At 43.2% G+C, this 26,915-nt stretch overlaps 2 protein-coding genes across 4 annotated transcripts in view; one reads left to right on the top strand and one right to left on the bottom strand.

Annotated features, from left to right (window-relative positions):
- The window catches only part of ERICH5 (glutamate rich 5), an 801,722-nt gene extending 783,322 nt beyond the window's left edge, over positions 1 to 18,400 (bottom strand). For 2 of the 3 annotated variants that reach the window (XR_007772659.1, XM_050941327.1), the window contains exons 1-4: positions 18,248 to 18,400; positions 5,389 to 5,847; positions 2,835 to 2,952; positions 2,334 to 2,420 (exon numbers count right to left, since the gene is read on the bottom strand). Coding sequence is in view for 2 of the 3 variants with exons in the window: in XM_050941327.1 (XP_050797284.1) it covers positions 2,366 to 2,420; positions 2,835 to 2,952; positions 5,389 to 5,847; positions 18,248 to 18,338 (723 nt within the window). In the remaining variant the exon portion in view is untranslated. The remainder of the gene's footprint in view (positions 1 to 2,333; positions 2,421 to 2,834; positions 2,953 to 5,388; positions 5,848 to 18,247) is intronic. The other variant, XM_050941328.1, reaches the window with a different exon arrangement.
- Positions 1 to 26,915, top strand: part of NIPAL2 (NIPA like domain containing 2) — a 434,384-nt gene that overhangs the window by 186,150 nt on the left and 221,319 nt on the right. The gene's annotated exons all lie outside the window — the stretch shown is intronic.

Here is a 26,915-nt window from a genome sequence, read left to right as displayed (position 1 = left end):
TCACTTTGTCCAAAAACTTATCCTGAGAGATGAAATATTTGAAGTAGAAAACATTTCTGGATCTTCCCAAGCAAAGCTGTCATTGAACACAGATGCCATATTCACCAGACTACAGCAGTCACTACACATATGGTTTCAATGTTTTGGTTCTACACAGTGGCCTAGCTATTAAAAAAATAATGAATTGGCATGTTATGGCATTGTACAAACTGACAATGTACTAGATCACATTACACAGATGTGAAGAGGAAGTCGCCTCTATAGTAGTATTTAAATATCAAATCTGCAACAAATGGCAATGTTTAAGCATATTTACCAAACTTCTTAGCCACTATGCTACATGCCTTTCAGGATTTATCGCTCTTGGCGAAAAGCTATTCTCATTATCTTGTAACACTGCAGTGTACAAAATGGTCACAGTGAACTAAACTGAAGCAAATCTACGCACATACATGGTTAAACCATGATCCAGAACTTGCTGAAGTTGTGAGTGAGATCTTATTCAGCCCATGGAGGTTACTCTCTGTTGGCTTGAAGGGGAACCAGTAATCAACACATTCCTGGACATTATCACAATAAGTGTTCAACAGCACCAGCAGGTAGCAATACGGGAGGATGGGACCAGTGCTATTCTGCATGACCAGATCTAGATTTTAAGACAGATTGACATTAACCAGATTATTATTTAAAGGTGCTAGAATTTTCATGTGAATTTAAAATAAATTATTACATGGTCTCAGTTCTGTTTAGTGACACTCAGACAGGCTAAAACAAAGAGAATTAAAAGGAGAAGCCCTGGCACAATAGTCCAAACCAAGACATGCAGAATGAGAGAAATACCTCTGGAAAAATCACAGCAGCAACAATATTACATTTTTAATCTAATTGAGAGAATGAGACCATAGTTCAAATTCAGGCAATCCTGTTTTCTTATCAGACAGCCAGATTTAAAGTCTTAACTATATGCAGACAAGTAAACAGAATTGTTTTCGTCTTCTGTGCCTGGAGGACCACGTGGCTTTAGCTTTATGGGAAAGACTAGGCTGTGCTAGTATTTGTACTTGGAATCTGAAGAAGCTAGGAACCTTGAAAATACAGGTTTTCTGCTCAGAGAAAGGATGGTTCAGTGGTTAGGGTGCTAACCTAGGAAGCAGGAGATTCGAGTCCAATTTCCTACTGTACCTCTAGTATGTGACCTTGGACAAGCCACTTAGTCTCTCTGTGCTTCAGTTCCTCATCTGTAAAACAGAGATAATGGTATTTCCCTGCCTCATGAGGCTATTGCAAGGAGAGTGTGAGATGTTCAGGTAATACAGTGCTGGGGGCACACAAGTAGCTTAAATTGATATTGTTTGTACACAAGAGGAAGCTACCCTCCCAAACTATCCAGTACTCATTCTTTATTCTGGACATACCCACAATTTGAGTTTCTCTAAAATATCTTACAGCCGAACAGTCAAAGACCTCATATTAAAGGCTTCAAGAATCACCCTCTTTAAAATAAGAGTAATCTATTGTCTAGTGTGCATATGGCCATTTCTTTTCCACAGTAGTACAGACAGACTGAACTATGCAGCGAAATACAGACAACAACCCAAGGAATGCAGAAAAGTAGCAATAGCTCACTTTTAATTGACCATAAGTTCATCTTTATACTGTGGTGCTAACTATAAAAAACAGCTACTGGAATTTCTTATTTTATTTCACTGTTATACAGAATGGGGGCATAAGATAATGATAATTATACTCCTGAGTCCTCTGGCTCCTTTTGATCATATAGATTTCCGTTTTTAGAGAAATTCACTATCATATTCCTAAGGTCTTAGGGTTTGATCCATCAGCTCTTAAACAAGTAGTTCTTAGTCATGTGAGTAGCCTAATCAGAATGATTAGGACTACTCATTTGACCAATAGCTATTTGTGGGAGTAAGAGTTTGCAGGAACAGGTCCTAAGAGCCAGATTTTTAAAGGTATTTAAGCACCTAAAGATACAGACAGGCATGTAGTGGGATTTTCAAATATCAATGGCAGTTAGGCACCTAAGTTCTTTTAAAAATCCCATGAGAAGCCTGTGTCTTTAGGCAGCTAAATACATCTAAAAATCTGGTCCTAAGTGACTGGCTTCCATTAAAGTTAATATGGGACCCTCTGTTTAACAGCAAGGGGGAGGAAACACTTCCCATGAAGTGCCTGTGCGATGATGGAAATTAAAGAGGTATGATTTGAGTGTAAAGTTAAATTCTCCTGGAGTGATGTTCTTATCCCCCTACATTTATTATTTTTAATTTATTTGTTTTTAAACATTCTCTCATCAGCTCATGCTTTCTACTTACCCACATGATTGCACTGACTCTGGAATTTGCACTTATCCTACTGTTATGTTGCTGAATTCAACTGCTAGTAACAAAAAGCAGGAGGATCTAAAATAAGGATCATCATGGAAAGGGATCTCAGAGTTGTGATAATAAACTATTCATAAGAACAAGTCTCGCAAATAGTAACTATGGGATTCATGCTCTTAATGAAACATCTAATTTTCCAGGCCTGTGCATTAGAGAAAGTCTACCATTTTTGCCAAACAGCGAATGATTTACTGGTTATAGGAACGTTATATAAATGAGATCTGATAGAACGCACAACTTACACTTGATTGCTACCACAAAAAAGGAGACATCTTTAAAGAAAGATAAATATGCCTCCTGTGTTAAAATCAGAAGGCAGCAGCTGCAAATTGAGAATGCAATGATAATGAAAGATATGTTCATTAACATTGTACACCTTTTCTGTCTCTTAAATGATAATATACATGGTCCTTCACTTCTCTGTCAACATACCTATCTGTTGCTGCTGTAGCATCCACAGCTTCTCCTGTTTCTTCTTCTTCTTTTGTTTCAGTCCCCTCACTTACTAGCTCACTGTGCTTCTCAGTTTCCTCTTTTTCTCCCGTCTCACCTGGAAACAGTAATCATGGATATCAAATTAGGATACCCTTAACCAGTATTAATTGCCCCCAGTTCTTTTCTGCATGGCTGATCTGGTTTTGTCAGCCCTGCAAGAGCTTTTATCAGACACAGAAATACGTCAACAACTGAATGAATCAATAGATAAGAGACATTCAAATGCAACTTACAATTGTGGAGGTACATGCATGTTTCATGTCCATAAAATGCTCCTGCTTCACTTTTATTCAGAGCACTCTGACCTGAGGCTTGATTTCATATTTAAACTGGTTTTGTTTTCTTATGTAACTATGATTTTTACTGTAAACTTTTAATATAGATATTGTTATCAAGATCATAAATATATAAACTTAAGTCAACAACACAAATAGAAAAAAGTGGTAGTGTGCAGTTCTGGTTGAAATATAAAACTAATTATTTGCCTCACTGTCATCCCTCTTAGTAGTATCAGTAAATTAAGAAAATAAAAAAACCATGCTGTAAATAAATAGAGGAGCCCAATCATCACAAAATACATGGAAAGAATCCTCCTCCCTGTGCATGTGCGAGCACACACACAAATTAACAGTATGTGGAAGAGCACCATTTTGAGACAGACATCAGCAAAACTGTACTCAGAGTTCGTCCAAAAAGGAATCCTGCTTTGAGATGAAGCGGAACAACAGTGACTAGATGGTCAAAATAACCTCCATATCTGTCCTTCAAACAAACAATCAGTTTTTTTTAATTGCAAAAATGTCTCAATATAGAGCCCATGCTACATGGATTACTAGATGGTGTTCTGCTTCCAATAGAATGCCAGTAAGCTAATAAGGGCCAGTTAATGGAATAATCAAGTAATCAATCTAACCAAGTCAGCCATATAGCTTTTATGTAACATAAGTATTTTATTCTAGTAATTTAACACGTGGAGATAAATTACCATCTCATGAAGAAACAGATTCCAAAATCTCTTAAACAAGAATATGTAAGAGTGGAGAAGGCAGCATCTGTACCTCAGATATTTCTATGTGAGGTGTAAGGTTCACAACATAGATTCAGGAGAGTCAACACATTTATGGGTGGTGATGCTACATAGCCAAGTGACTGCATGTGTCATTAAGTTCCGCTTGAAGAAGTGACCTTTCCGCCTCTTCAGTAGGAATGTGCAGGGGGAGAGGCTGTTGGTGGCACGCTCTCCTACAGAGAACATGCCTTATGTGCCACCCATTTGTGCTCCCCCAGGGAATGCCTCTCCTTGAGGCATCCAATTCTTTAATGAGTAATTGCCACTTATTATTAGACACCTGATCCCTAACATAAGCTACTCTGCCAGTGAGAAACCCAATCCATGCATGCGATACTCTGCCCTCATATGTAAACACTCTCTTGAATCTCTGACTCACTGAGAAGCCTTCTCCTGAGATAACTTACCCCACCTTGCAGTCTCCCCTTCCTGAGGTCCCCAGGCCCTCAATGCATATTCCACCTTTGTGAGGCACTGCAAATACTCTCTGTTAGGCACCCACACGCCTTGACATGATTTTTCTCCCCAGATATCTACTTTTCCTCTTCTTTGAGAAACCCTACCCCATGCTCCTCCTTTTCTTACACTCATATCTCTTGTGCTTTTCCACTTCTCTAGCAGCTAGCCCGGTAAAATGGCTCTTCTGCGCATTCCCACCCACCCAGCCATAGCTTGTCTTGGTTTTTTTGAACTGGTAGAACATCACCACAATAGAAAGCAGAACTCTGTATTATAAAGCCAAATGCATCCCTGGTGTAACTCCAATAGAATTAGACCAGAGAGAAATATGCCCCACAGTATAATAACTGAGAGCATAGCAAAGACTACTTCTGCTTCTCTCTCTCTCTCAAAGAGACCCATTGACTCCCTGCAAGGTAAAAGGACTTTCTATGCAGTTAGCTTGATGCCTATGTTACTTACACTTCTAGAACAACTGCATCCAGCACTCTGTAGGTGCTTTACGAATAAACTATATGTGGAATGACCTGTCCTTTCTATAGCTTGCTGAGATCCCACCTCCCCCACAAGGATAACACTACAATAGTATTTACATCAGCTATGTAGTGAAATGGATAATATGGCATTTGTGGATATTGAGCAATAATACTTTACAAAGAAACAACCCACAGCACTTAAATGAGGTGTCTAAGGGATATTTTATCTAACCAAAAAAACACAGAGTATGAAATGAAGTAGCACAGTCAACAGCTGAGAGGCTTTATTACAGTTACTACAATTTTGACTTCTGTGCATGAGGCTTTCCCAGCCACATTCTTTCATATAATACAGTGTAAGAACTCTGTGGACTAAATTCTGCCCTCACACACTCATGTGCAGCGTTGACTGTAGTCAACGGGACTTGTACACAAGTCTCTGAAGGCAGAATTTGGCCTCCTGAATCTGCAAAAGCACAAATATTACCCTCAATGAGTTGGTCCTCTTCGTTACTTTGTACTTTCCTGACTATTTCTGTTACAGGGCTGACACTTCCCTCTGCCGGTTCAGCAGGCGGCGGTATCCCAGTGCCCTCTGCCGGTTCGGCAGGCGGTGGTATCCCAGTGCCCTCTGCCGGTCCCACAGGTGGCGGTATCTCAGTGCCCTTTGCCGGTCCCGCAGGTGGCGGTATCCCAATGTGTTCTGCTGGTGGTCCAGTGCTCCCCAGGCGTTCTGCAGCCAGCGGTCGAGTGCCCTCCAGATCCACTCTTTTATAGTTAGAATTAACACACTCTGCTGCTGCTGGAATCAAAACTTCTGGCTCCTCTGCTGGAAGATTCTCACTAGGTTTTGTCTCCTCAGGTGTGAGATCCACCTCCTCCATTGGATCTAACTTTGTCTGGTCAGGTATGGTTTCATTTTCCTCTGTGGTTGGAAAGTTTTCATCTGAAGTAGGTTTTATTTATTGTAATTAAAAAGAAAAAGAGAAAATATAACATTAATGAACAAGTGTTTAAAATAGATCAGTACTAAACTAGGATAGCACTTGTGCAATTATGTCACAACTAGAGCTTAGTGAAGTGCTTTTGGTGAATAGTAAATTCGCTGAAAAATGCATTTTTCAGGGCACCAAAACTGTCTGCTACATATGCTAAATATCTGTATGCCCCTTCATGCTTTGACTTGTAATCTCTAAAGTTTTACATTGTTTTGATTTTGAGTGCAATTACGTAAAAGAAAAAAATAATTCCACATTTGTAAATTGCACTTACACAATAAAAAGATTGCACTTGTATGAGGTGAACTGAAAAATACTGTTTTTTCTATTTTTTTTACAGTGCAAATATTTGTAACAAAAATAATATTAAATGAGCACTGTACACTTTGTATTCCGTGTTATAACTGAAATCAATATATTTGAAAATGTAAAAAAAACCAAAAATATTTATAATAAATTTGGTATTCTACTATTGTTTAACAGTGCAATTAAAACTGATTAATTGAGATTATTTTTTATAATTTTGTGATTAACTGTGATTTTTTAAAATCATTTGACAGCCCTAAAAATATATATTTTGAAAAATTAGAAGTGTTTTTTGTCTTAGTCATTTTGAAAAATAATGTTTGGACTCTTCATATCAAAAATGTATTTTTATTTTGATATTTAGCTAAATTTAAAAACAAAAAAGAGTGAAAAACACCCAAAAAACCCTGGAAACAAATAATTTTGGTTTAAACAAAATATTTTATTTGACCCTAAATTATTTTTTTCAGTTCTCTCATTTGCCTTGAACAAAATCAGGTGTTTTTTTTTTAAATTTCAGCTTAACCTCTAACCAAAAAATTATATATATAAAAAAAATTCACTCAGCTCTAGTTACAACCTGTAAGACAGTTTGCAGTTGTGTATAAAACTTATTCTTTAAATAGCTCTGTCATTCCTATGAGTAAAGCATATTGAATATGTAAGTTTTGTTTGAGCCAGGCCCACATGATCAGATACTGACTAAGGAAACAATAATTTCTACAGCACAAATATGCATGCAGCAAGTGTACTGAGGGTTAAATCCTACCCTTGGATACACATAGGGTTGCCAGACGTCCAGTTTGAGTCAAAAAGGGACCCTGGCGGCTCCGGTCAGCACAGCCAGCAGCACAACGGGGCTAAGGCAGGCACCCTGCTGGCCCTGGCTCCACACGACTAGTGGAAGCAGCTGGCATGTCCAGCTCCTAGGCGCAGGGTGGCCACAGGGACACTGTGTGCTGCCCCGCCCCACGTGCCAGGTCCATAGATCCCACTGGCAAGGAACCGTGGCCAACAGGAGCTGCAGGGGTGGCGCCTGCGGGCAGCACGAAGAGCCCCCTGGCCCCTCTGCCTAAGGTACCGAACATGCCGGCTGCTTCTGGGAGCCGCCTCAGGTAAGTGCCACCCAGAGTGCACATCCAGAACCCATTCCTGCATCCCACCCCCCTGCCCCAGCCTTGAGTCCCTTCCCACACCCAAACTCCCTCCAGAGCCCACACCCTCTCCTGCACCCCAACCCCCCACCCCAGCGCCCCTCCCATACCGAAACTCTCTCCCAGAACCTGCACTGCTTCCTACACGCCAACCCCCTGCCCTAGCGCTGAGCCCCTTCCCACACTCTGAACCCCTCAGCCCCAGCCCAGAGCCTCCTCCTGCACCCCAAACCCCTCATCCCTGCCCCCCCCAGAGCACTCACCCCCTCCCACACCCAACCCATTGCCCCAACCCCTTCCCGCATCGGGGTGTGAGCTCCCTCTTGCACTCCAAACCTGTCATTTCTGGCCCCACCCCAGAGCCCTCACCCCTGCTCACATCCCAACACCCTGCCCCAGCCCAGTTAAAGTGAGTGATGGTGGAGAGCGAGCGATGGAGTGAGCTGATGGCAGGGCCTCAGTGAAGAGGTGAAGCAGGGCAACGGTGTTCGGTTTTGACAACCCTAGATGCACATGGGTGGCTTCTAATGGTGCTTACAAATGGGGTGCCATGTCTTTCACTTGAAAATGCAAACCACTGACCTAGATTTTCCTATTCAATAGAATCAGCAGCCATTAGTAGATTCTCCCCTTTATGCAGCCACACAGCTCACGTTAACGATAGCAGCGGTAATACGCACACTAGACCTATTAAGGAGAGAACTATATCCCAAAGCAAGATGGGACACCTGCCTAAATGCTACCATCTAATCACTGCTAACCTGAGTGAAGATCAGGGCACTGACAGCATACAGTACTTCACATACATGACAAGAAAAAGCATGTTAACTTCTTAAAATACACAACATGTTTAACACTGAGCTGCTGTACATATTACTCTCTCTTATATCATAGGCTATACCAGGGGTCGGCAACCGACGGCACGCGGCTGCCTGCTGGGACTCCGCGTGTCATTAAAAATCCTGCCGACGTTGCAAGCCGCGGGGTCCGCTGTCTCGCGGCGGAGTGCTGGCCTAGCGCAGCAAGTCGCCGGCCCCTCCCTCCCCCGAGCAGCGTTCTGGGGGCTGGGGCTGCGCGCTCCTGCGGGGCAGCGTTTGGCTCCGTGGGGAGGGAAAGACGCTCCCCGCTCGCCCGGAGCCCTGCCGCCACGCGCACAGCGCTCTGAGGGGCGGAGCGGAGCAGGGCTGAGCGCGGCGGCGGCAGCAGGGCTCCGGGTGAGCGAGGAGCCTCATGGTAAGGGGGCTGGCTGGGGGTTGGCTAAGGGGTGGGGGCAGTCAAGGGACAGGGAGCAGGATGGGGGGGTGGTTAGGGGTGGGAGTCTCTGGAGGGGGCAGTCAGGGAGCAGGGGGGGTTGGATGGGGCATATGAGTCCCGGGGCCTGGGGGGTGGATAGGGGTCTGGACAGTCAGGGGACAGGGAGCAAAGAGAGTCCTGGGGGAGCAGTTAGGGTGGGGGGGGGGTCTCTGGAGGGGGTGGTCAGGGGACAAGGAGCTGGGGGAGTTGGATGAGTCGGGAGTTCTGGGGGGACTGCCAGGAGGTAGGAGTGTGGAGAGGGGTTGGGGCAGGCAGGGACGGGGGGGGGGGTTGTATGGGTTCAGAGTTCTGGGGGTCGTGTCAGGGGGTGGGGAGCAGTTAGATAGGCATTGGAGTCCAGGGGGTCTGTCTGGGTGTGGGGGTGTGGATAAGGGTTGGGGCAGTCCAGGGACAGGTGGGGGTAGGGTCCTGGGGAGGGGCAGTCAGGGGATAAGAGGCAGGGAGGCTTAGATAGGGGGTGGGGTCCCAGGACGGGGTAGTTGGGACAAGGAGCGAGGGGGGGTTGGGGATTCCGGGGGGGGCAGTCACCTAGCCCTCTGCCCTGAACCCTGATCTTCCCCTCCACACACAGGCCTCTGCCCTGAGCCCTGCACCCCCACACACCCCCAGGCCCCTGCCCTGAGCCCTGTACCACCCAGCCCTCTGTTGACTCCTTGACCCACCCATGACCCCAGCCCTGACTGGCACCCCCCACACATACCCAGCCCCCCTACCCTGACACCTGCACCCCCCTCACATGCACTCAGCCCTCTGCCCTGAGTCTTGCACCCTCCACATCCCCAGCCCCCTCCCCACATCCCACGCACCTTGCACATCCCCACCCACACACTGAGCACCAAATGGGAGCCCCTTCACCCTCACTCACATTCCCACCTGCACCCCTCACACTACATGGGAGCTGCCCTGGTAAGTGCCCCCACACCCAAACCTCCTGTCCCAGCCCTGAGCGCCCTCCTTCATTTTAGCTCCTGGCCAGACCCTTCACTCCCAGCCCTGTGCTCGGTCCACTCCAACTCTCAGCTCAGTGCAGAGAGAGGAAGAGAATGGGCCAGAACCAGGGAGAAGGTAGTTACCCACTGTATGTGGGCAGGGCCGGGACCCCAGACCGGCACTGGGCTGAGCAGGTCCGGCAGCCGGGATCCCGAGGATGGAACCCCTGAGCAGCAGTGAGCTGAGCCGCTCAGCCCACTGCCTACCTGGGGTCCTGGCCATCAGCCCCACACAGCCCGCTGCCAGTCTGGGGTTCTGGCTGCCAGACCCTTCCCAGCTGGGGTCCCGGCTGCAGGCCCCACTCAGCCCACTGCCGGCCTAGGTGGACAGAACCCCAGACCAGCAGCGGGCTGAGTGGGTCGGTGGCGTAAGATCAACATTTTAATTTAATTTTAAATGAAGCTTCTTAAACATTTTGAAAACCTTGTTTATTTTACAATACAACACTAGTTTAGTTATATAACATATAGACTTGTAGAGAGAGACCTAAAAAACATTAAAATGTATGACCGGCACGCAAAACCTTAAATTAGAGCGAATAAATGAAGACTCGGCACACCACTTCTGAAAGGTTGCCGACTCCTGGGCTATACATTCAAATGTACTTCTCTACTAATATGGAAGGAATATTTGAAATACTATAAACATAAACTAAACAGTTCTGGCTCCTTCATTGTGATTGGATTACAGGATAAATAAAGCTATGGGTCTGCTAGCCAGATGAAGTTTAGGAAAAGAAAACAGAACAAAATTGTTTTTATGCATCATTTCTATAGGCATTTTATCATAAAGTTGAAAAAGTCATAGAATGAGCCATCAAATTAATACCAATTTACCAGGCTGATTTAATCATCATCTGATTAAATTTGCCAAGACATTGAATTTAACTATCTCACAAAATATATTAGGATGAAAGAACCCTTAGGGAGTTCATGGAGGAAATGCGTTAATATAGTAATTGCAAGATTCTGACAAATTGCATTTTCTGGTGAAATGATGATTGTGGTGACGAGAACTGTCAACAGAATTAAGCAATATTTTAAACACTTAGGGGAATGGCTGAAGAATGTAATAAATCTTGTTTTTAATTAGATTATTTGAGTCTGGTTGCTTTTAAGATAAATTCATTGTGGTAATTCCTTGAAGGGAAAAACAACTTTCTGTGAGAGGCACTCAGGGAGAAAACAGTACTTCCCTTGGGGCACTCAGGTGAGGCAGTCTCCTAAGAAGTGTCAAATGCATTCGGGTTGAAGTGAGTAGGAGTACAAGGAAAGACAACTGAGGTAGATGAGTGGCAGGAATTGAGGCTCAAAAGTGACAACATACATGGAAAAAACCTGCTAAACACTGGTCTCTCTCATTTGCATAGGAAACTATAATCTGAACCAAGGCACTGGGCTACCAATAATGAATTATTCTTTCTTTATATGCTAGGTGGATCTTGGCAAGGTTTGTAATCACAAAGTAAGATTGCAGGTCTTAGCTAAATTTATTGAAAGGGTTAATGAAGAGTTATTACCATTGATTACATTATGATTTTTACTTATATTGCATTGGGTTTATTATGATTTATGTAAGTTAATATTTCAGTAATTGATAATATTATAAAATACATATTACTGTACAGTTGGGCTTTATAATGGAATAGCAAAGAAAGTTTTCTGCTTTATCTTCTCACTGGAAAAATCTTCACAGTAATAAATAAATAATAATTTGGGAATTTAAAAAAGTGTGATTGTGAATTAAAAGAAAAACTGCAATTATTTTAAACAGTATTGTACATGATAAAGAAATAGATATATACATAAAGCCACAACAGTTTCATGTTTTCATGCAAACGAGCATTGTCAAATATTGAGATGCACAGTAGTTTGCAAAGTAATTCAAGGTATAGTGGGAAGAGGGACATGAAATGAGGGGTTTTAAGTATCTGATTACAAAGAACTATAACAAGCCAAATTCAAGAAGGCGGCACGCACAGATTTCTTAAAGGGTTGGGTTTTTCCAGGAGAAGGGGTACTTTCTGGTCATGGCCCGTATTTTCAAAAACAAGTGCAATTAATGATTTTCCCATGCCCCAGTTTTTGTGTGTTCAACTTGAGACAGCTTAAAGGGGTGTGGTTTTCAAGAAGGGGGTGATCACCACTTTCTGTAAATAAGACCTTTTAAAAGATGTCCCGGGTTGGACACCAAAGATGGAGGCATCCAAAATCAGTAGGCTCTTTTGAAAATTTGTATCTTCGGAGTCTGATCCTGCAAACACTAACACATGAGTTAACATGTTACTTGTGTGAGTAAAATTACTGGCATGTGTGTTTACAGAATTGAACCCTTAGTTACATTACACATCAACATAAAATTAGTTTTGACTTTCAAATAGGTAAAAGATTGCAGTAGGTTACAGAATAAAATCCTCATGCTAGAACTGTGTGCACTTGACATTTTACACTTACCAAGACACTGTCAGTTCCACTTACTGCAGAACCAAAACCTAGGTTTTATAATATCAAGGTTTTCAAAATCTAACATCAGAAATATTTCTAGATTTTAAATATTTCAATAGAAACAATTTTTAAAAAATTCCTAATCCTTCCCTGCAAATATTGCAGCAACTTGGTTTTTTAATAGTACCATAAAGTGAAAATAAATGAAAACTGACTAGAAAAAAATTAGAGTAAGTAATCTAGTCTCATTGTCAAAGCATAATATAGTGCAAAAAGTGAATAAGCAAATAAAGTGAAAAATAGGTTAGATTTATCTACCACCTTTCCTCCAAGGATCTCAAAGCACTTTACAGACATTAATCCACATATTTATTAAGAGTAGTGATCCAGAACATGACCAGGAGATAGCTAAGGATACTCTACATTTTACCAGTGGAGAAGCTGAGGCACAGAGAAGCTAAGTGGCTTTACCAAGATCACACAAAGAATAAGTGACTGCACAAAGGAAAAAGATCCAAGCCTCAGTTCCAAGTCATCTGCTCCAGCCACTAACCCATGCTTCCTTCTAGTGGCAAGATAAGCACAGAGTCTCTGCGCACCAGGATGCAAACCGTATGCTGTAGGAGCCAATACAATTGCCCTCTGCTTGAACAACAGACCTTGCGCTAGTCTACAGCCCTTTACTCAAATCCAGTTTGCACCTTTTCCTATCTAACTGACAACAGGTTTTATATAATATGTCCTACGCAAGTGTGGATTTTAAAATAGTATTATACCACGTAAGGTCCATCCTGCTGGAAATTCAGGGGGTATTCCCCTGCTTTCATTCAAAATAGGGTGGATTCTCTAAAATGGAACAAGTATGGCCCCAATCATCAGCTTAATATATTCATTCCCCAGAAATATGAATATCTTGTGGCAATCAACACTCAAGAAGATTCCTTATAGTGATAATACATTAAACCTTTGAAAATATTTATTTTCATTGTTGGAAGAAGATAAAGTTGGAGCTAGAAATGGTAAAAAACATTTTTAGTTTAGACAGGCAATTCCCACAAACTTTATACCTCTTTAATAGAGCCATCTGTCAGCAGTTGTATGTTTGTGTTCATTTAGATACTTATTTCAGATACAGTGAAATAGCTGCAAACTTTTGCAATTACATTTCAGTTGAATGAAATAATTTATTTATGGAAAAACTTAACAGAAATCTTTTTGCAAATGTCTTTTTCCTATTAAATTAATTCATGAAGTAAATATCTTGCATCCTGACTGGTTGGTAAGAAATCCAATGCAGAGTGTTTCAGTATATTTACACAAGTCCAAACTTATTAGCACCATAACATTAGTTTAAGGAGTTAATATGCTTTATAATATATGGTAACAAAACATCAACAACCCTCTAAATTGAATGACTGAAATAGCTCAGATTCAATAATTCCAGTCTCCTCTTTTCTGCTTGGAAACAGGATTTTCTTCTATAGAGGCTCTAGAATCCAGCCAGCTGCAGAATGAAACTGACAAAGAATTTGACCTTAGAACATTGACAAAGTAGGCCAAAACAGCAGGAACAATATAAAATTATTTCATCAAAATTTTCAGTGGGCTCCATTGTACAAAGGTGTGCCAGGTCTGCATTACGCCACGTAGCACTCTCAGTAGTACTATTCCCTTAAAACCTGCTATTAACATTGTACAACAAACCAAACGTTCTAAAATATAACAGCAAAGAATTAACAGAAAGAAAATCTTTATTCTACAGCTAGTATTCCTCCAGTCAGGGGAATAACTGTATATAAGGTCCTTATAACAGCATCATGACTAGACCTACTAACACATAGTTAAAGAATGCAGGTAAGGATATCAATAAAATTAAGTGCAACAAGCAAGTTTTTATGTTAACTATGTGGATATTTTATCCAACCCTATTAGTGTTAGAGTATGGCACTTATGCCAGAGGAGACTTATTAGGAGTCACAAGGCCCCATGAGAATGACTGGAAAAATTATACTCTCAAGCAGGCACAATCTCTCCCAAACCTATTCCATGGGCATAAGGGAATGCGTACATCTCCTCCCAGGAGCGCCACCAGCTTTTTTTCCACCCTAGACAGCGGAAGGTCCCACCCCCGAAATGCCACCCCGACAGAGGAGGCGGAAGGTCCGACCACCACAGTCGCTGCCCCCCAAAATGTTAGCGCTCTAGGTACCGCCTAGGTTGCCTAATAGGTTGCGCCAGCCCTGTCAGTGGTGGGGAAATAGTTCTTTGGCCTGATGGCTCCTTTTTCTCTCCTGCTGATGGCCCCATTTCCTGATTATATCCACCAGAGAGAGCATAGCTGGCTACCACAGCACTCACGTGACCACTATGAAAAGACTCCTCCATCCTTAAGCTATATGCAGCGGTTCTGTGCACAGAAACCAACTGGGCTCATAGCTGCATTTGAGTTCCACACTGCATGTATGCCAAGGCCAGGATTTAGCACAAATGATTTTAAAATGTCTTTGAAATAACTTCTAAAATGAAATTATTAAAATTTTTATGAGCTAAGTTTATGGAGATGCAATGTGTTAAATCTAGGAATATTCTTTAAATCACTAGCACTAGATACAAAGAAATGAGCCAATTCTGAAAACCCTTACTCGTGGGAGTGGCTCTTGCTCATGTACATAGTCCCAATGGCTGCAAATGGAAGTAAGTACTCAGAATAGTAGATAGCTAATATGAGTAAAGGTGGCAGGATCTGGCCCAGAAAACTAAATAATTTCAAATATATAAGAATAACCTAAAAGCTTCAAAAATTTTTTGTTTTGAAAGAAAGCTTACATCTGAAATCTTTGAGAAATATTCAAAAATTAGCAGTTGAACTACAGAGAATGCAGATCGGGGCACACCTGCTCAGGGCTGCTCTAACTTAACCCGGCTGCAGGCTGAATACTTGCTCCAACAAGTCGAAACTGCACCAAAGGATTGGTGTGATACAAGATTTGTGCGCCATTGGATAATCACCTGCATAGGAGGCTGATCTTCCCCAAGTCAGATTCCACCAGCAGTGCAATTCCAAGGGCAGTACCATACTTGAGTGCCTTGTCCTAACATCTACAGGGTTAGCATTCAGGTTCTTTAAAAATGACAAGCATCCACTGGGATAAATAATACAGTGAAAAGATAAAGTAAGATTTTTATATTTTCTTTGCATGTAGTGGGAAAGATAGTCTTAAGCAGGCTGAGGAGCCAACCCTACAAAACTTTATTCATGTGGCTACTCCATGTTCACACAGTTAGTTCCTTAGGGCCTGATCCAGCTCAAATAAAGTCAGTGGGAGTTTTGTCACTGCCTTAAATGGGATAGGAATGGGCCCATCGATTTCATAAGGGTAAGGATTGCAGGATCAACTCCTAATATCAGACTATGTCCTGAAATTTATTTTTATGCCAGCCTACCACTGGCTTCAAAAGATGTTATACAAAAGGACTGATAGGAGGATTTGTCTCTAATCTGGAAACAAATTATTTAATTAAGAAAACTGACACCTTATTATCACAGATAAATCATATTTGAAAAACTGCATTCAACTGAAGGCAAGGATAGTGACCCATGTACATCCATGGGCAGAATAATGCTCAAAAATCAGGTAAAAATTATTACTCAGAGTAAGTATTTTACTCAGTAATTCCCTAAAATACATGTAATGAAGCATATACACTCTACCTTGATATAACGCTGCCCTCAGGAGCCAAAAAATCTTACCACGTTATAGGTGAAACTGTGTTATATCGAACTTGCTTTGATCTGCCGGAGTGCACAGCCCTGCCCCCCCAGAGCACTGTTTTACTGTGTTATATCGGGTCGCATTATATCGAGGTAGAGGTGTATTTCAAGATGTCAAAATTGTCTCTACATTAGCTAATTAAAAAAATCTGAATGCTGTTATAGTCATTCACACTTTTATTGATTCTCTACTTTAGAAATCAGAAGAAAACAAAAGGAAAAAGTATGAATATTTATATAAACCATATATATACATAATCTTTTCAACACATAAAAAATATCAACAGTTTGTGTATTCATGGTGGGATTTTAAAAAGCACCAAGCCACTTAGGATCAAAAGTGCCATTGAAAGTCAGAAAAGTACTCCTCGTGAAATTAGTGGCCCATTTAAGTCAATGGCAAAACTCTCCCAGACTTCATTCAAGCAGGATCAGGCCCACAAGAATTGTGTACGCACAGCATATCTGCATGAACGAAATTTTCCCACTGTGTGCAAAGGAAATATCAGAATCATTTCTTACTTCCACTTTTTCACTGTAATATTGGATTATTTGTTCTAATGGACACTTGTCATTTTTAAAGAACCTGAATGTTAAACCTGCAGATCTGAACGCCCAGATTCTGCACTACAGTACAACCACTGGAATTGTACTGTCAGTGGAATCTGACACAGTGTGGATGAACCCAGGGTATGGGTGATTCTCCAGTGGGACTGAGCTAGTGCAGGGGCTTCTTAGATAACACCACAGTCAAGGGGATTTGTACCTCTTTGAAACTTTTGAAAATCCAGTAATATTTATGCCTGATCCTGCAACCCTCAAGTTTAAAGTTCTAGTGACATCAGCAGATTGCAGGATTGGGTTCAGATTTTGATGCGACTCTGCTCTATTTTTGCCAGTAACTTCAGCTAGTGTACAATAAGGCCTGTTTTTATAAGACAAACTATGGTCAGACAACATTTATGAAAAAGCGAAACATAAGGTAGCATAAATATAAAATATCTGAATGATGAACAATGACAGGCATTAAGATCAGTGACAACTAAGCTGTTATAAAAGTAGTTTTTATAGTGAGACAATAATTTCATCATCTAAGGCAATAAATGGTTGTGTTTTGTCTAAAATAGTCAATATTTGTCATCTTCCAGAGTTGAGATATACAAGCTGCTTTGTGAGTTTTGTTTTTTTTCCAAAGTTGCTTACAAAATTCTACTGCCAGTCTTAGTTGATGTGGAAGATGGCTGAAGCTGATATTTAATTTAAAAAGCTTATGCATTACAAAAAACACACTTACCACCCAATAATAGGCAAAGAATTGTGTTTAGACTTGAAGGAGGTCAGGAAATTCTGCCATGAGAATGTAGACCCAGCTTTTGGGAAATAACTGCTGATGTGTTGGTTTACCAGCTGCTACAAAGTAACTTTATTATTGCTTTTCACAGATTTACAGGTAAGATTAGGTTAGGTTTTTGGTTTTGGGGGGTTGCTTTTTTGTTTTATTTTATGTTACTTCTCTAATGGAGGCTGTTAAGATTTTATCTAATAACTCTTTTGGAGTCTTAACATTTCTAGCTATCCATAGAAAAGTGACTATTAAAAAAAAAGTTAATAGTTTTAGGCTAAGACTTTGTATACTAAGTTCCAGCACTTTTTATAACCAGTTTATAAATCTGTGAAAACAGCACTTGAAAACAGAAATCATGCTGACAAATTTCTAGGGTGGCCAACGCCTGTCCGAACGATTATTATAGGTGCGACCTTCACAGTAACTCTGGGAATGCAGGACAAGTAGTATAATCATTTGATACAAATATGCTTTCTGCTTTAAAAAGAGGTCTTCATTTAAGTGCTGGATTTACTTTTTAACTTGAAAGTAGGTTCGCTTAGACCGATGTGTTCCTGCAATTCTCTCTTCCTTGTTTGTTGTCATCCTTTGATATGTTATGACTTATTTGGACCCCAATTTTAAAACACTTGTGTACATGACTTTATCCCCCTGAATATTCCCATCGAACTCAGCACCGCTACCCGAGTAAGAGAATTCACATGCATATTTACAGGACCGGGCTAGCTAAACTGCTCTTCTGGGCACTGACCATCAGCTTTTGATTTGTTCTGTAAATCCCTAAGCACACCTTTGTAAAGTGCTTTGGGGGGCTGGGATAAGAGGTGCTAGCGAAGGACACGGTAGAATAAAATCCCAACAGCGATCAATAACAATAAGTGACACTGGTTCCTAGAGAAGTTGACCCCCTTTAGGAAACGGGCAGCAGCGGAGCCCCGTGCAGGTTTCTGGGCTGCCCCTAGCCCGGCTTTGGAGACCAGAGCAGCTCCCGTCACACACCAGAAAGGGAAGAGCCCCGCTCACCACATTTCTGCAGCCCGTTGCTGTCGCTGGGTTTTGCAGCCGCCCGGTTGCTGTCCTGGGTCTGGGTCTGGGCGCTGCTAGAACAGCCCATTGCGCCTCGTGCCCAGCGCCCGGCGAGGCAAACGGGAGCCCTCGCGGCGGAGCCCACGGAGCGCAGAGGCGCCGCCAGAGGAACCCCCGCTGCAGCCGCAGCCCGGGCGTCCGAGCCCAGTCCGGGTCCTGGTCCCTCCTCGAGCGCAGCCCGCGTGTTTACAGCTCGCGGCCCGTTGCCATATGAACAGCGCAACCAGCAGCCGCTTCGTTTTCCCAGAGCCGGGGCTCGCAGCTGTGCAGAGCGCAGGCGGCTCCTGCTTGGAAATGGGAGGCACGTGGAGCGAGACGCTGATGTTCCCGCCTCCTTGGTCATCTCTGGGTCTGGGCAGCCTCCCTCCCATCCACAGGGGCTGGAACTAGGAGAGCTGCTGCACCCCTGGCTTGAGGCGCTTTCCATCAGGGTTTAGTTTGGTTCAGTGGCTCTCAGCGCACCCCCACTATACAAATTCTTCCAGGACCAGCAGCCTTCTCCCACCTCTGTTGTTGAACTACCCAGTGAGGCAGGAGTGAACAAGCGCATCTCTGATAGCAACAGGAAGGTAGGGGCTGGCACCTCCAGAAAAACAAAGTCCGTCTGAGACCCAGCTGCCACCCCCACCCCCCACTTCCTAGGGCGCTCACAATGGTGCAGCGTTAAACATAAAATAGCAACAGATCCAAGAGCTAGAACCAGAGTCTGGAAACCAGCCCCACCAACACTGGGCTAGAGCAGGAGGGAAACTACAAGGGAGCCCCTTCTAGTTTCAGCATCAGAGCGGTGGGGAATGCAGAAAGTCAAAACTTGCACAGAGCAAGAATGTGAAGAATAACGATTTTTTAATTATTTCAGGTTTAATGATCTGATAAGGCCTCTGAGCAGCATTTACATACAAATAAAATGATGCACAAAATTTAATTTGGCTTTTGCAAATTTTTCATTAAAATCTTTATCAAAAATATACCAACAGTAAGATGAAAACGTGTAAAATCTTGATTTAAGACAATTTATTCAAGTCTTTTCATTTGCCTCGTACAGATTTCATTATACTACCTGTGTATGTATTTTACAATATACCCTTAGAAGGCTGAGCCTGCAAACCATCCACTCACAGCAGTAGTCTTTACTCACCCAAATACTCCTATTCAAACCCCTTTTTGGAGGACTTTGTAGTCTAATGCAAAGTGCATCCCAAATCACTTACTTTTAAATTTACATACTGTATAATCATTGACAGATGGTCAGGGAGACAAGATATGCTTTACAATCAGCTGGAAAAGAGCTGGAGAGTAGATTAACTACACCAACAGAAAAGTTGTTCCAGTTGGTTGAAGCTACAGATTAACACATTGATGAGTGTCATATAATACTCTAGGAAGAATTATGTGCCAAAAAATAAAAATTCTGTGCACAATATTTTAAAATTCTGCAAATTTTGTCAAAATAACACTATACAATCAGACTAGTTTCAATTATTTTGGTAATTTATTTCAAAATACCTGTCAGCAAGTATGTCTGTAACAGTACAGACACACACAAAAATTCCCCTAGGAGTAGAGAGTTAAAGAAATCCCTATGACAACCCAGTTCCTGCTTCTCTGCCCCTTCCCACTAGAGCCCAGCCGGGGAGCCAGACACTCACACCCTTTCCCCCCAGAGCCCAGAGACTCAGACCCCCACCCCCAGCTGTAGGCCCCCCGGCCCAGACACTCACACCTTCTACCCTCCAGGGGACAGCTGCAGACCCTCGGCCCAGACACTCACAGACCCTACCCTTCTAGAGCCCAGGGATCCAGAGGGAGAAACAGACTGATGCTGGGTCCTGGGCTTACATAGAGATTCCTGTGCGCAGCTGCCACCTCCTTCCTTCGGGGCATGCTGGGAAGTGTAGCTGCTGGAAACCCTCCAGTTCTCTCCCCCTTCCCAGCCTTGTCTTCTGTTTGCAACCCGGGCTCTGCCGGGTCCAGCAGCTCCTAGTGGTGGCCAAAGCTCTGCAGCCCATTTCTGGGGGTGGGGAGGGGAAGAAATTCTGCAAAATTCTAATTGCGTAGTGGCGCAGAATTCTCGCAGGAGTAAAATAAGAACCTACATTGATGGACTGAGTAGCCTCTTGAACCAAGAGTGTCAAAATTGTATGACAGAATACTGAGGAAGCAGCCATTGTTAGGGGAGAGGACAAGAGAAAAAAATTACAAAAGAGGACAAGGTCCAGAGTCAACGGAGGGCTTCTCACCCTTTTTCTCACATCTTCTTCATGAAGTAGGGAAGCAAGATTCCCTTGTTGCTGGGGCAGCCAAAACACCACTAGGAATGCTTAGCGAAACTCATGCCAGAGTGATCATCACTACACACTTTGAGTGAATGCAGAAAAACTCCCCTCTTATGTGAGCTATATGGAGTTTCTTCTACAGCACCATTCGCCTGAGTGCCTTGCTGTGACAGCTCAGAGGAAAGGGGGTTGGAGAGTAGGGCTCCACATTTTCCCTAACCCAGCCCATTCTCTTTGAACAGGCTAGAGGTCCTTTTGTTCCAAGTTCACACAAAAATTAAGACTATGGCTGCCCCGGGTGTGGACATGCAAAGGGAAAAAGTTGCATACACACTCTTCACCCTAACTAGAACCAGGGCCTAAATCTGTAAACGTAAGTTTTAAATTCTGCTCAAATTTATATGTGTATGCAACCTCATTGATGTAAAAGGAAGGTGGTAGGCCTAGAGACTATGGGTATGTCTACATCTACAATTTTGCAGCGCTGGTTGTTACAGCTGTATTAGTACAGCTGTATAGGGCCAGCGCTGCAGAGTGGCCACACTTACAGCAACCAGCGCTGCAAGTGGTGTTAGATGTGGCCACACTGCAGCGCTGTTGGGCGGCTTCAAGGGGGGTTCGGGGAACGCGAGAGCAAACCGGGGAAGGAGACCAGCTTCCCCGCGGTTTGCTCTCGCGTTCCCGAACCCCCGAGCAAGCAGGTCTCCTTCCCTGCGGTTTGCAGGGGGGTTCGGGGAACGCTAGAGCAAACCGGGGAAGGAGACCAGCTTCGCCGCGGTTTGCTCTCGCGTTCCCCGAACCCCCCTGCAAACCGCAGGGAAGGAGACCTGCTTGCTCGGGGGTTCGGGGAACGCGAGAGCAAACCGGGGAAGGAGACCAGCTTTGCCGCGGTTTGCTCTCGCGTTCCCCGAACCCCCGAGCAAGCAGGTCTCCTTCCCTGCGGTTTGCAGGGGGGTTCGGGGAACGCTAGAGCAAACCGGGGAAGGAGACCAGCTTCGCCGCGGTTTGCTCTCGCGTTCCCCGAACCCCCCTGCAAACCGCAGGGAAGGAGACCTGCTTGCACGGGGGTTCGGGGAACGCGAGAGCAAACCGGGGAAGGAGACCAGCTTCGCCGCGGTTTGCTCTCGCGTTCCCCGAACCCCCCTGCAAACCGCAGGGAAGGAGACCTGCTTGCACGGGGGTTTGGGGAACGCGAGAGCAAACCGGGGAAGGAGACCAGCTTGATTACCAGAGGCTTCCTCAGGTATGCTGAGATACCTGCTTATTCCACGGGGTCAAGAAAAGCGCTGGTAAGTGTCTACACTTGATTACCAGCGCTGGATCACCAGCGCTGGATCCTCTACACCCGAGACAAAACGGGAGTACGGCCAGTGCTGCAAACGGAGTTGCAGCGCTGGTGATGCCCTGCAGATGTGTACACCTCCTAAGTTGCAGCGCTGTAACCCCCTCACCAGCGCTGCAACTTTGTGATGTAGACAAGCCCTATATTTATGGCGAGATTTTTCCTTCCAATGTGAAATATGTATTGCCATATGTCTAGGATTTATAATCTATAATGACAACTGGATTATCATAAATGTCTTGAATATATAAACTAATGTAACACATCAACCTAAACATTTTTACTTCCTCCTGTTCTGTAGCTCATACTCATTTTTACATCTTTTTTTAAATAATGCATATACTTTTAGAGTAGATTTCTTTGTGACTGTTTCCTAAGCCTGTTAATATTAGATAGTGGGCAATGTAATGTTAGTAATTCTTTAACAAGCTGGAGCAATATTAATGTTTGTAGTACACTGTTGTGTAGACATGAACTATCCAAGGAACTAACTAAAGCACAGGAGCTTGTGCAAACACAGTTGTTTTACTGAGAAAGAGGGAAAAAAGCACTTCATTTTATCCCAAAGTGTAAGTCAGGAAATGAAGAAATGAAAGAGAAAGGGGAAAAGGTGGGGAGATCCAGGGGGTGTCAAACAGGTGGCATGAGCAACTGAAGAGGCAGTTTAGGCCGTAGACCCAGCAAGGGAGGCTGAACTTACCTAACTTAAAAAAAATAAAAATGAAGAAAAGGGGTACAGAAAAAAAGGGGAGGAGAGAAAGGACAACTGAGGAGAAGGATGTGTTGTTTGGAGTTAAAAATTGATAATGAACAATTAGTGCCTTATGGAAAAACTTAAGATCATTCCATTTAGTAAAATGCCATCTGACAGAGTAAAATACATGGTCTGAAGTTTTCATAGCCATTATTTCTAAAGGCATTTACATGGAAACATATTTGCTTCCTTAGACTCCTATCCTGCTAGTATCTGATGATGGAGTAGATTCTTGTGGGGCAATTGACAGGACTGGGGCCAAAGAGTTCACTTGCTCCAACCAATGCTTCCTTACTTAAGGTCACAAGCCGCTGGTTGTGACATTAATTACGTTCACAGCAAAAAAGAAATATAGGACTAGGACTTCAAATGGGCAATAAGCAGCATGAACAGAATTCTTAATAAGCAAAGACTGATAGTTTATGTGTACCTTTGTCCCAATAATAAAGTAATTATATATAGAATATTATTTAAGTGGACGGGCTAGTCCATAAACAACTTTTAAAAGTTTTGAATAAGATGTCAGCAATTTTTTAAGCTTCTTAGGCCAGAACTACAGGACCTAACTTGTTTCACTCTTCCTGGAGCTCAGTAGCTAATGTAATTTTGAACTTTTTAGGCAGTGAGCTTGCTGCAACATTAGACTTCCTACATTTTGATCCCCTATCAAAGTATTGTCCCAAACTCCACGGACTCACTAGTCTTTCAAATAAGTCTATGGAAGTACAGCGATCTTTTCCTCAAGCCACAACTCCTTTTCCTAGATCCTTAGGCTATTCTGTACAAAAAGAACAGGATTGCGTAGGCTGAACAGCAAATTGTTTGAGAGAAAGTGCAGCCCAGATCCTCAATTGGAGTAAATTGGGTGTAGCGCCACTGAAATTAATTGGGTGATGCTGATTTATATTATCTGAGGATCTGGCTCCATGAAATCCAACTTTTTTAGGTTGCCTGGGATAGCATAACCTACAAGCATGCTTGACAGAACATGCTTCTTCATTGCCAAGGAATTTGAAGAGCTTTTCACTTAAGACTAATTACAATTTTTAGAAACCTGTAGATGTACACATTTCCTGATAGAATTTGGCACTAGGAAAATGTAGATATATTTTTTTGGTTGGAGAGCTTTTAACAACAATTTAAACTTGGCATTTATGTAGTATTCAATAAGAAAAGCCTGCTCTGCAAACCTGAAAATAACTGATCAAGAAGTAAAGTTATGAATACTTGAAAATAGTACATGTGCAATACTGTATGCTACTTTCCTTGCCAATTTAAGCCTAGCTGCATTTAGTGTGCATATATCCAAATATCCACAAATAGGTATTTAGCTTCATGATTTTCCCTGTATCCTGGCCATTTTCTCTCTCTCTTTTTTTTTTTAAATCTTTATAGTCATTGGATGGATGACACAAGAAATGTGAATGCTAATTCAGCAAATACGTATATTAGTAGGGTTCCAGACTCTAATATTCTGAAACAATGAGCTATATTTGTTTGCCTGACAATAAAGGGATAGCATAGTACATGACCCGATGAAAATTGGATGAACATGTTTGCATTTGCTTTAAATGTGATCATTATCAGAAAATGCAGCCTGTCACTTTTAATACTCTTAACAAGTGCAAAAGGGAAAGTAATGAATGCAGGTGCCCACATGGAGTTCTTATGTAACTGTCTATTAATTCTGGTGGGCAAAATATTAAAAAACATTAACCTCGTTCTTCTTGTGTATTTTTCCTTTATCAAAATAAACCCAACACCTTTTACAAGATGCTCTAAAAATTAGGCTGGTCACACTGATAGAATAAACATCATGGACCATATTTTTAAAAGAGCAGTTTCCATTTCTGAATGCATAATTCTAACATTTGGGGCTAATTATAACTTCAGGCATAGCCCTGAGCAAGGAGTAATATATAAATAAATGGAACAACTCCAGCCATAGCCCTAGGAGATATTATGAGTGGCATTTGGATGTTGGTGTTAAATCCCAGCATTGGTTCCACAGCTGGTTTTCCAAGTCCCATCTGTGAGTTCCTCCCTCAGCTCAGGGTAACTTGTGCGCCACACAGTCTGGCAATCTACTTCCAGGTGAAAGCCAAGGTGATAGTTACTATCGCCAATGCCCTGAATAGCCTGGCCCAATTTACCTGTGTGATCACCTCTTCCTCGCAGACCCATTGCTATTGGTCCAGTTTTCATGAGAACCCAGTTCACACAGAAATTTACAGAATGGTACATCTCTGATAACATATATATCATATACACCAAGTATTTGACACTACAGGCCAATGTTCAATGTATTTTTTTTTCTTCACTAGAGAGAGTTCTTTTCCATTTTTATTATTCTCTCTCTCAGTTGTATGCTACCTGTGACGGCACATATAACCACTGTTTCCATTGTACATGCTTCTCATTACTGTTGTGGAATTAAGTCATTATTAAGGCTCCGTGGCTGTCACTGAAGTCGTGGAAGTCAAAGATTCCATGACTTTCTGCAGTCTCCATAACTTCTGCAGCAGCTAGTGTGGCTGACCCCAAGGCCACCCAAGCAGCTTGTTCCAGGGCCACCTGCTCAGGTGGCCCTGGAGACACCCACACCAGCCACTGCTTGGGCCCCCAGCAGCAGTCCCCAGGTGGCTGGCCGGAGCAGCCGCGGTCCACTGGCCCTGGCAGTGGTCCCCAGGCGGCTGGCCCGAGCAGCTGCAGTCCGCTAGCCCAGGGCACCCCCCCAGCAGCTCCCCCAGCAAGATTTAGTCATAGGCATTTTTAGTACAAGTCATGGACAGGTCACTGGCCATTAATTTTTGTTTATTGCCCATGTTCATTGCTTCTATTTGTCATCCAAATCCAGTTTCAGCTTTTGAGACAATTTTCAACCCTTTCTCAATTTAGAATACTAATTTGCAAACATGCTTTAAATTTCAGTCTGTCTCAGCACACAACTAAACCCAGTTCATTTGATCCCACAAATCACATTTTTTCATCCTTTCTATGTCAGAACTTTCAGTGCATTACTACTGCTCTTAAATTGCACCTTTGCCTTTTTATGTTCAAAGCATTTAGAACACCATTTTGTCTTGCTATCAGTATGAGTCACTGTACTTGGCTAAAATTCTCTCACTTTCTCTCTTTTTACATAGTTCTTGATATTATATGAAAATGGAATATAAAAATACAATAAGAATGAATTTGTTCCTATTGTAACAACTGAAGTACCCTATTATGTTTTTAAAAAACCCACTTTTTGGTTCCTACGGAGCAGGGGTCTCAAAGTCCCGGCCTGCAGGCCATCTGTGGCCCGAGAACCTCCCCACTGCAGCCCACAGAAATGCAGACACGCAGCCGGCAATGTCTGCTGCAGGCACTGTTCCCTGCAGCTCCTGTTGGCTGGGGGAAAGGGACAGAGATATCATCAAAAAGAACAGGAGTACTTGTGGTACCTTAGAGACTCTAAGGTGCCACAAGTACTCCTGTTCTTTTTGCGGATACAGACTAACACGGCTGCTACTCTGAAACTAGAGATATCATCACTAGTCACCAGGCAGAGTCAGCCATAGAGGCAGCATCATTAGTTGCCGGGCAGAGTCAGCTATGGAGGCAGCAGCACTTTTTTCCACAATGAATATAAACAAGTCAAAATACCGAATACAACTGTCTGATGCAAACCTTGCTGCAATCCTGAAGCTTTCAACTGCTTAGTCACTGAGGCCAAACATCAACAAACTGACAGAATTGAAGCGTTGCCAGCAGGACTGGCGCTGCCATTTAGGCAGCCTAGGCAATCGCCTAGGGCGCCAGAATAAATGGTGGGCGCCGTTTTGCCAGAGGGGGCGGCAGGCGGCTCAGGTGGAGCTGCCGCAGCGGTGCCTGCGGAGGGTCCGCTGTTCTGCGGCTCCGGTGGAGCTGCCGCAGTCGTGCCTGCGGACGGTCGGCTGCTCGCGCGGCTCCGGTGGACCTCCCACAGGCGCCACTGCGGAGCTCCAGCGCGGGACCAGTGCATGGGGCGGCGAAATTGCTGTCTGCCTAGGGCGCTCAAACCCCTAGCGCCGGTCCTGGTTGCCAGGTGTCTGGCAAACACTAAAAACTCTGGCAGGCAAAGAATTGTATAAAGTTGTATGACAGTTTTATTATTTCTAAGAAATTCAAAATAAAAAATACAATTGTGACGTTGCGGTTCTGGCGGGACCCAACTGAGAGTGCCAATTCAGGACCAATTGCTCAAACAGC

This window comes from Gopherus flavomarginatus, chromosome 2, assembly GCF_025201925.1.
Source record: "Gopherus flavomarginatus isolate rGopFla2 chromosome 2, rGopFla2.mat.asm, whole genome shotgun sequence".
NCBI classification, from domain to species: domain Eukaryota; kingdom Metazoa; phylum Chordata; order Testudines; family Testudinidae; genus Gopherus; species Gopherus flavomarginatus.
Note: the sequence above shows the minus strand (reverse complement) of the source record. Positions and strands in the feature narration are given on the sequence as shown.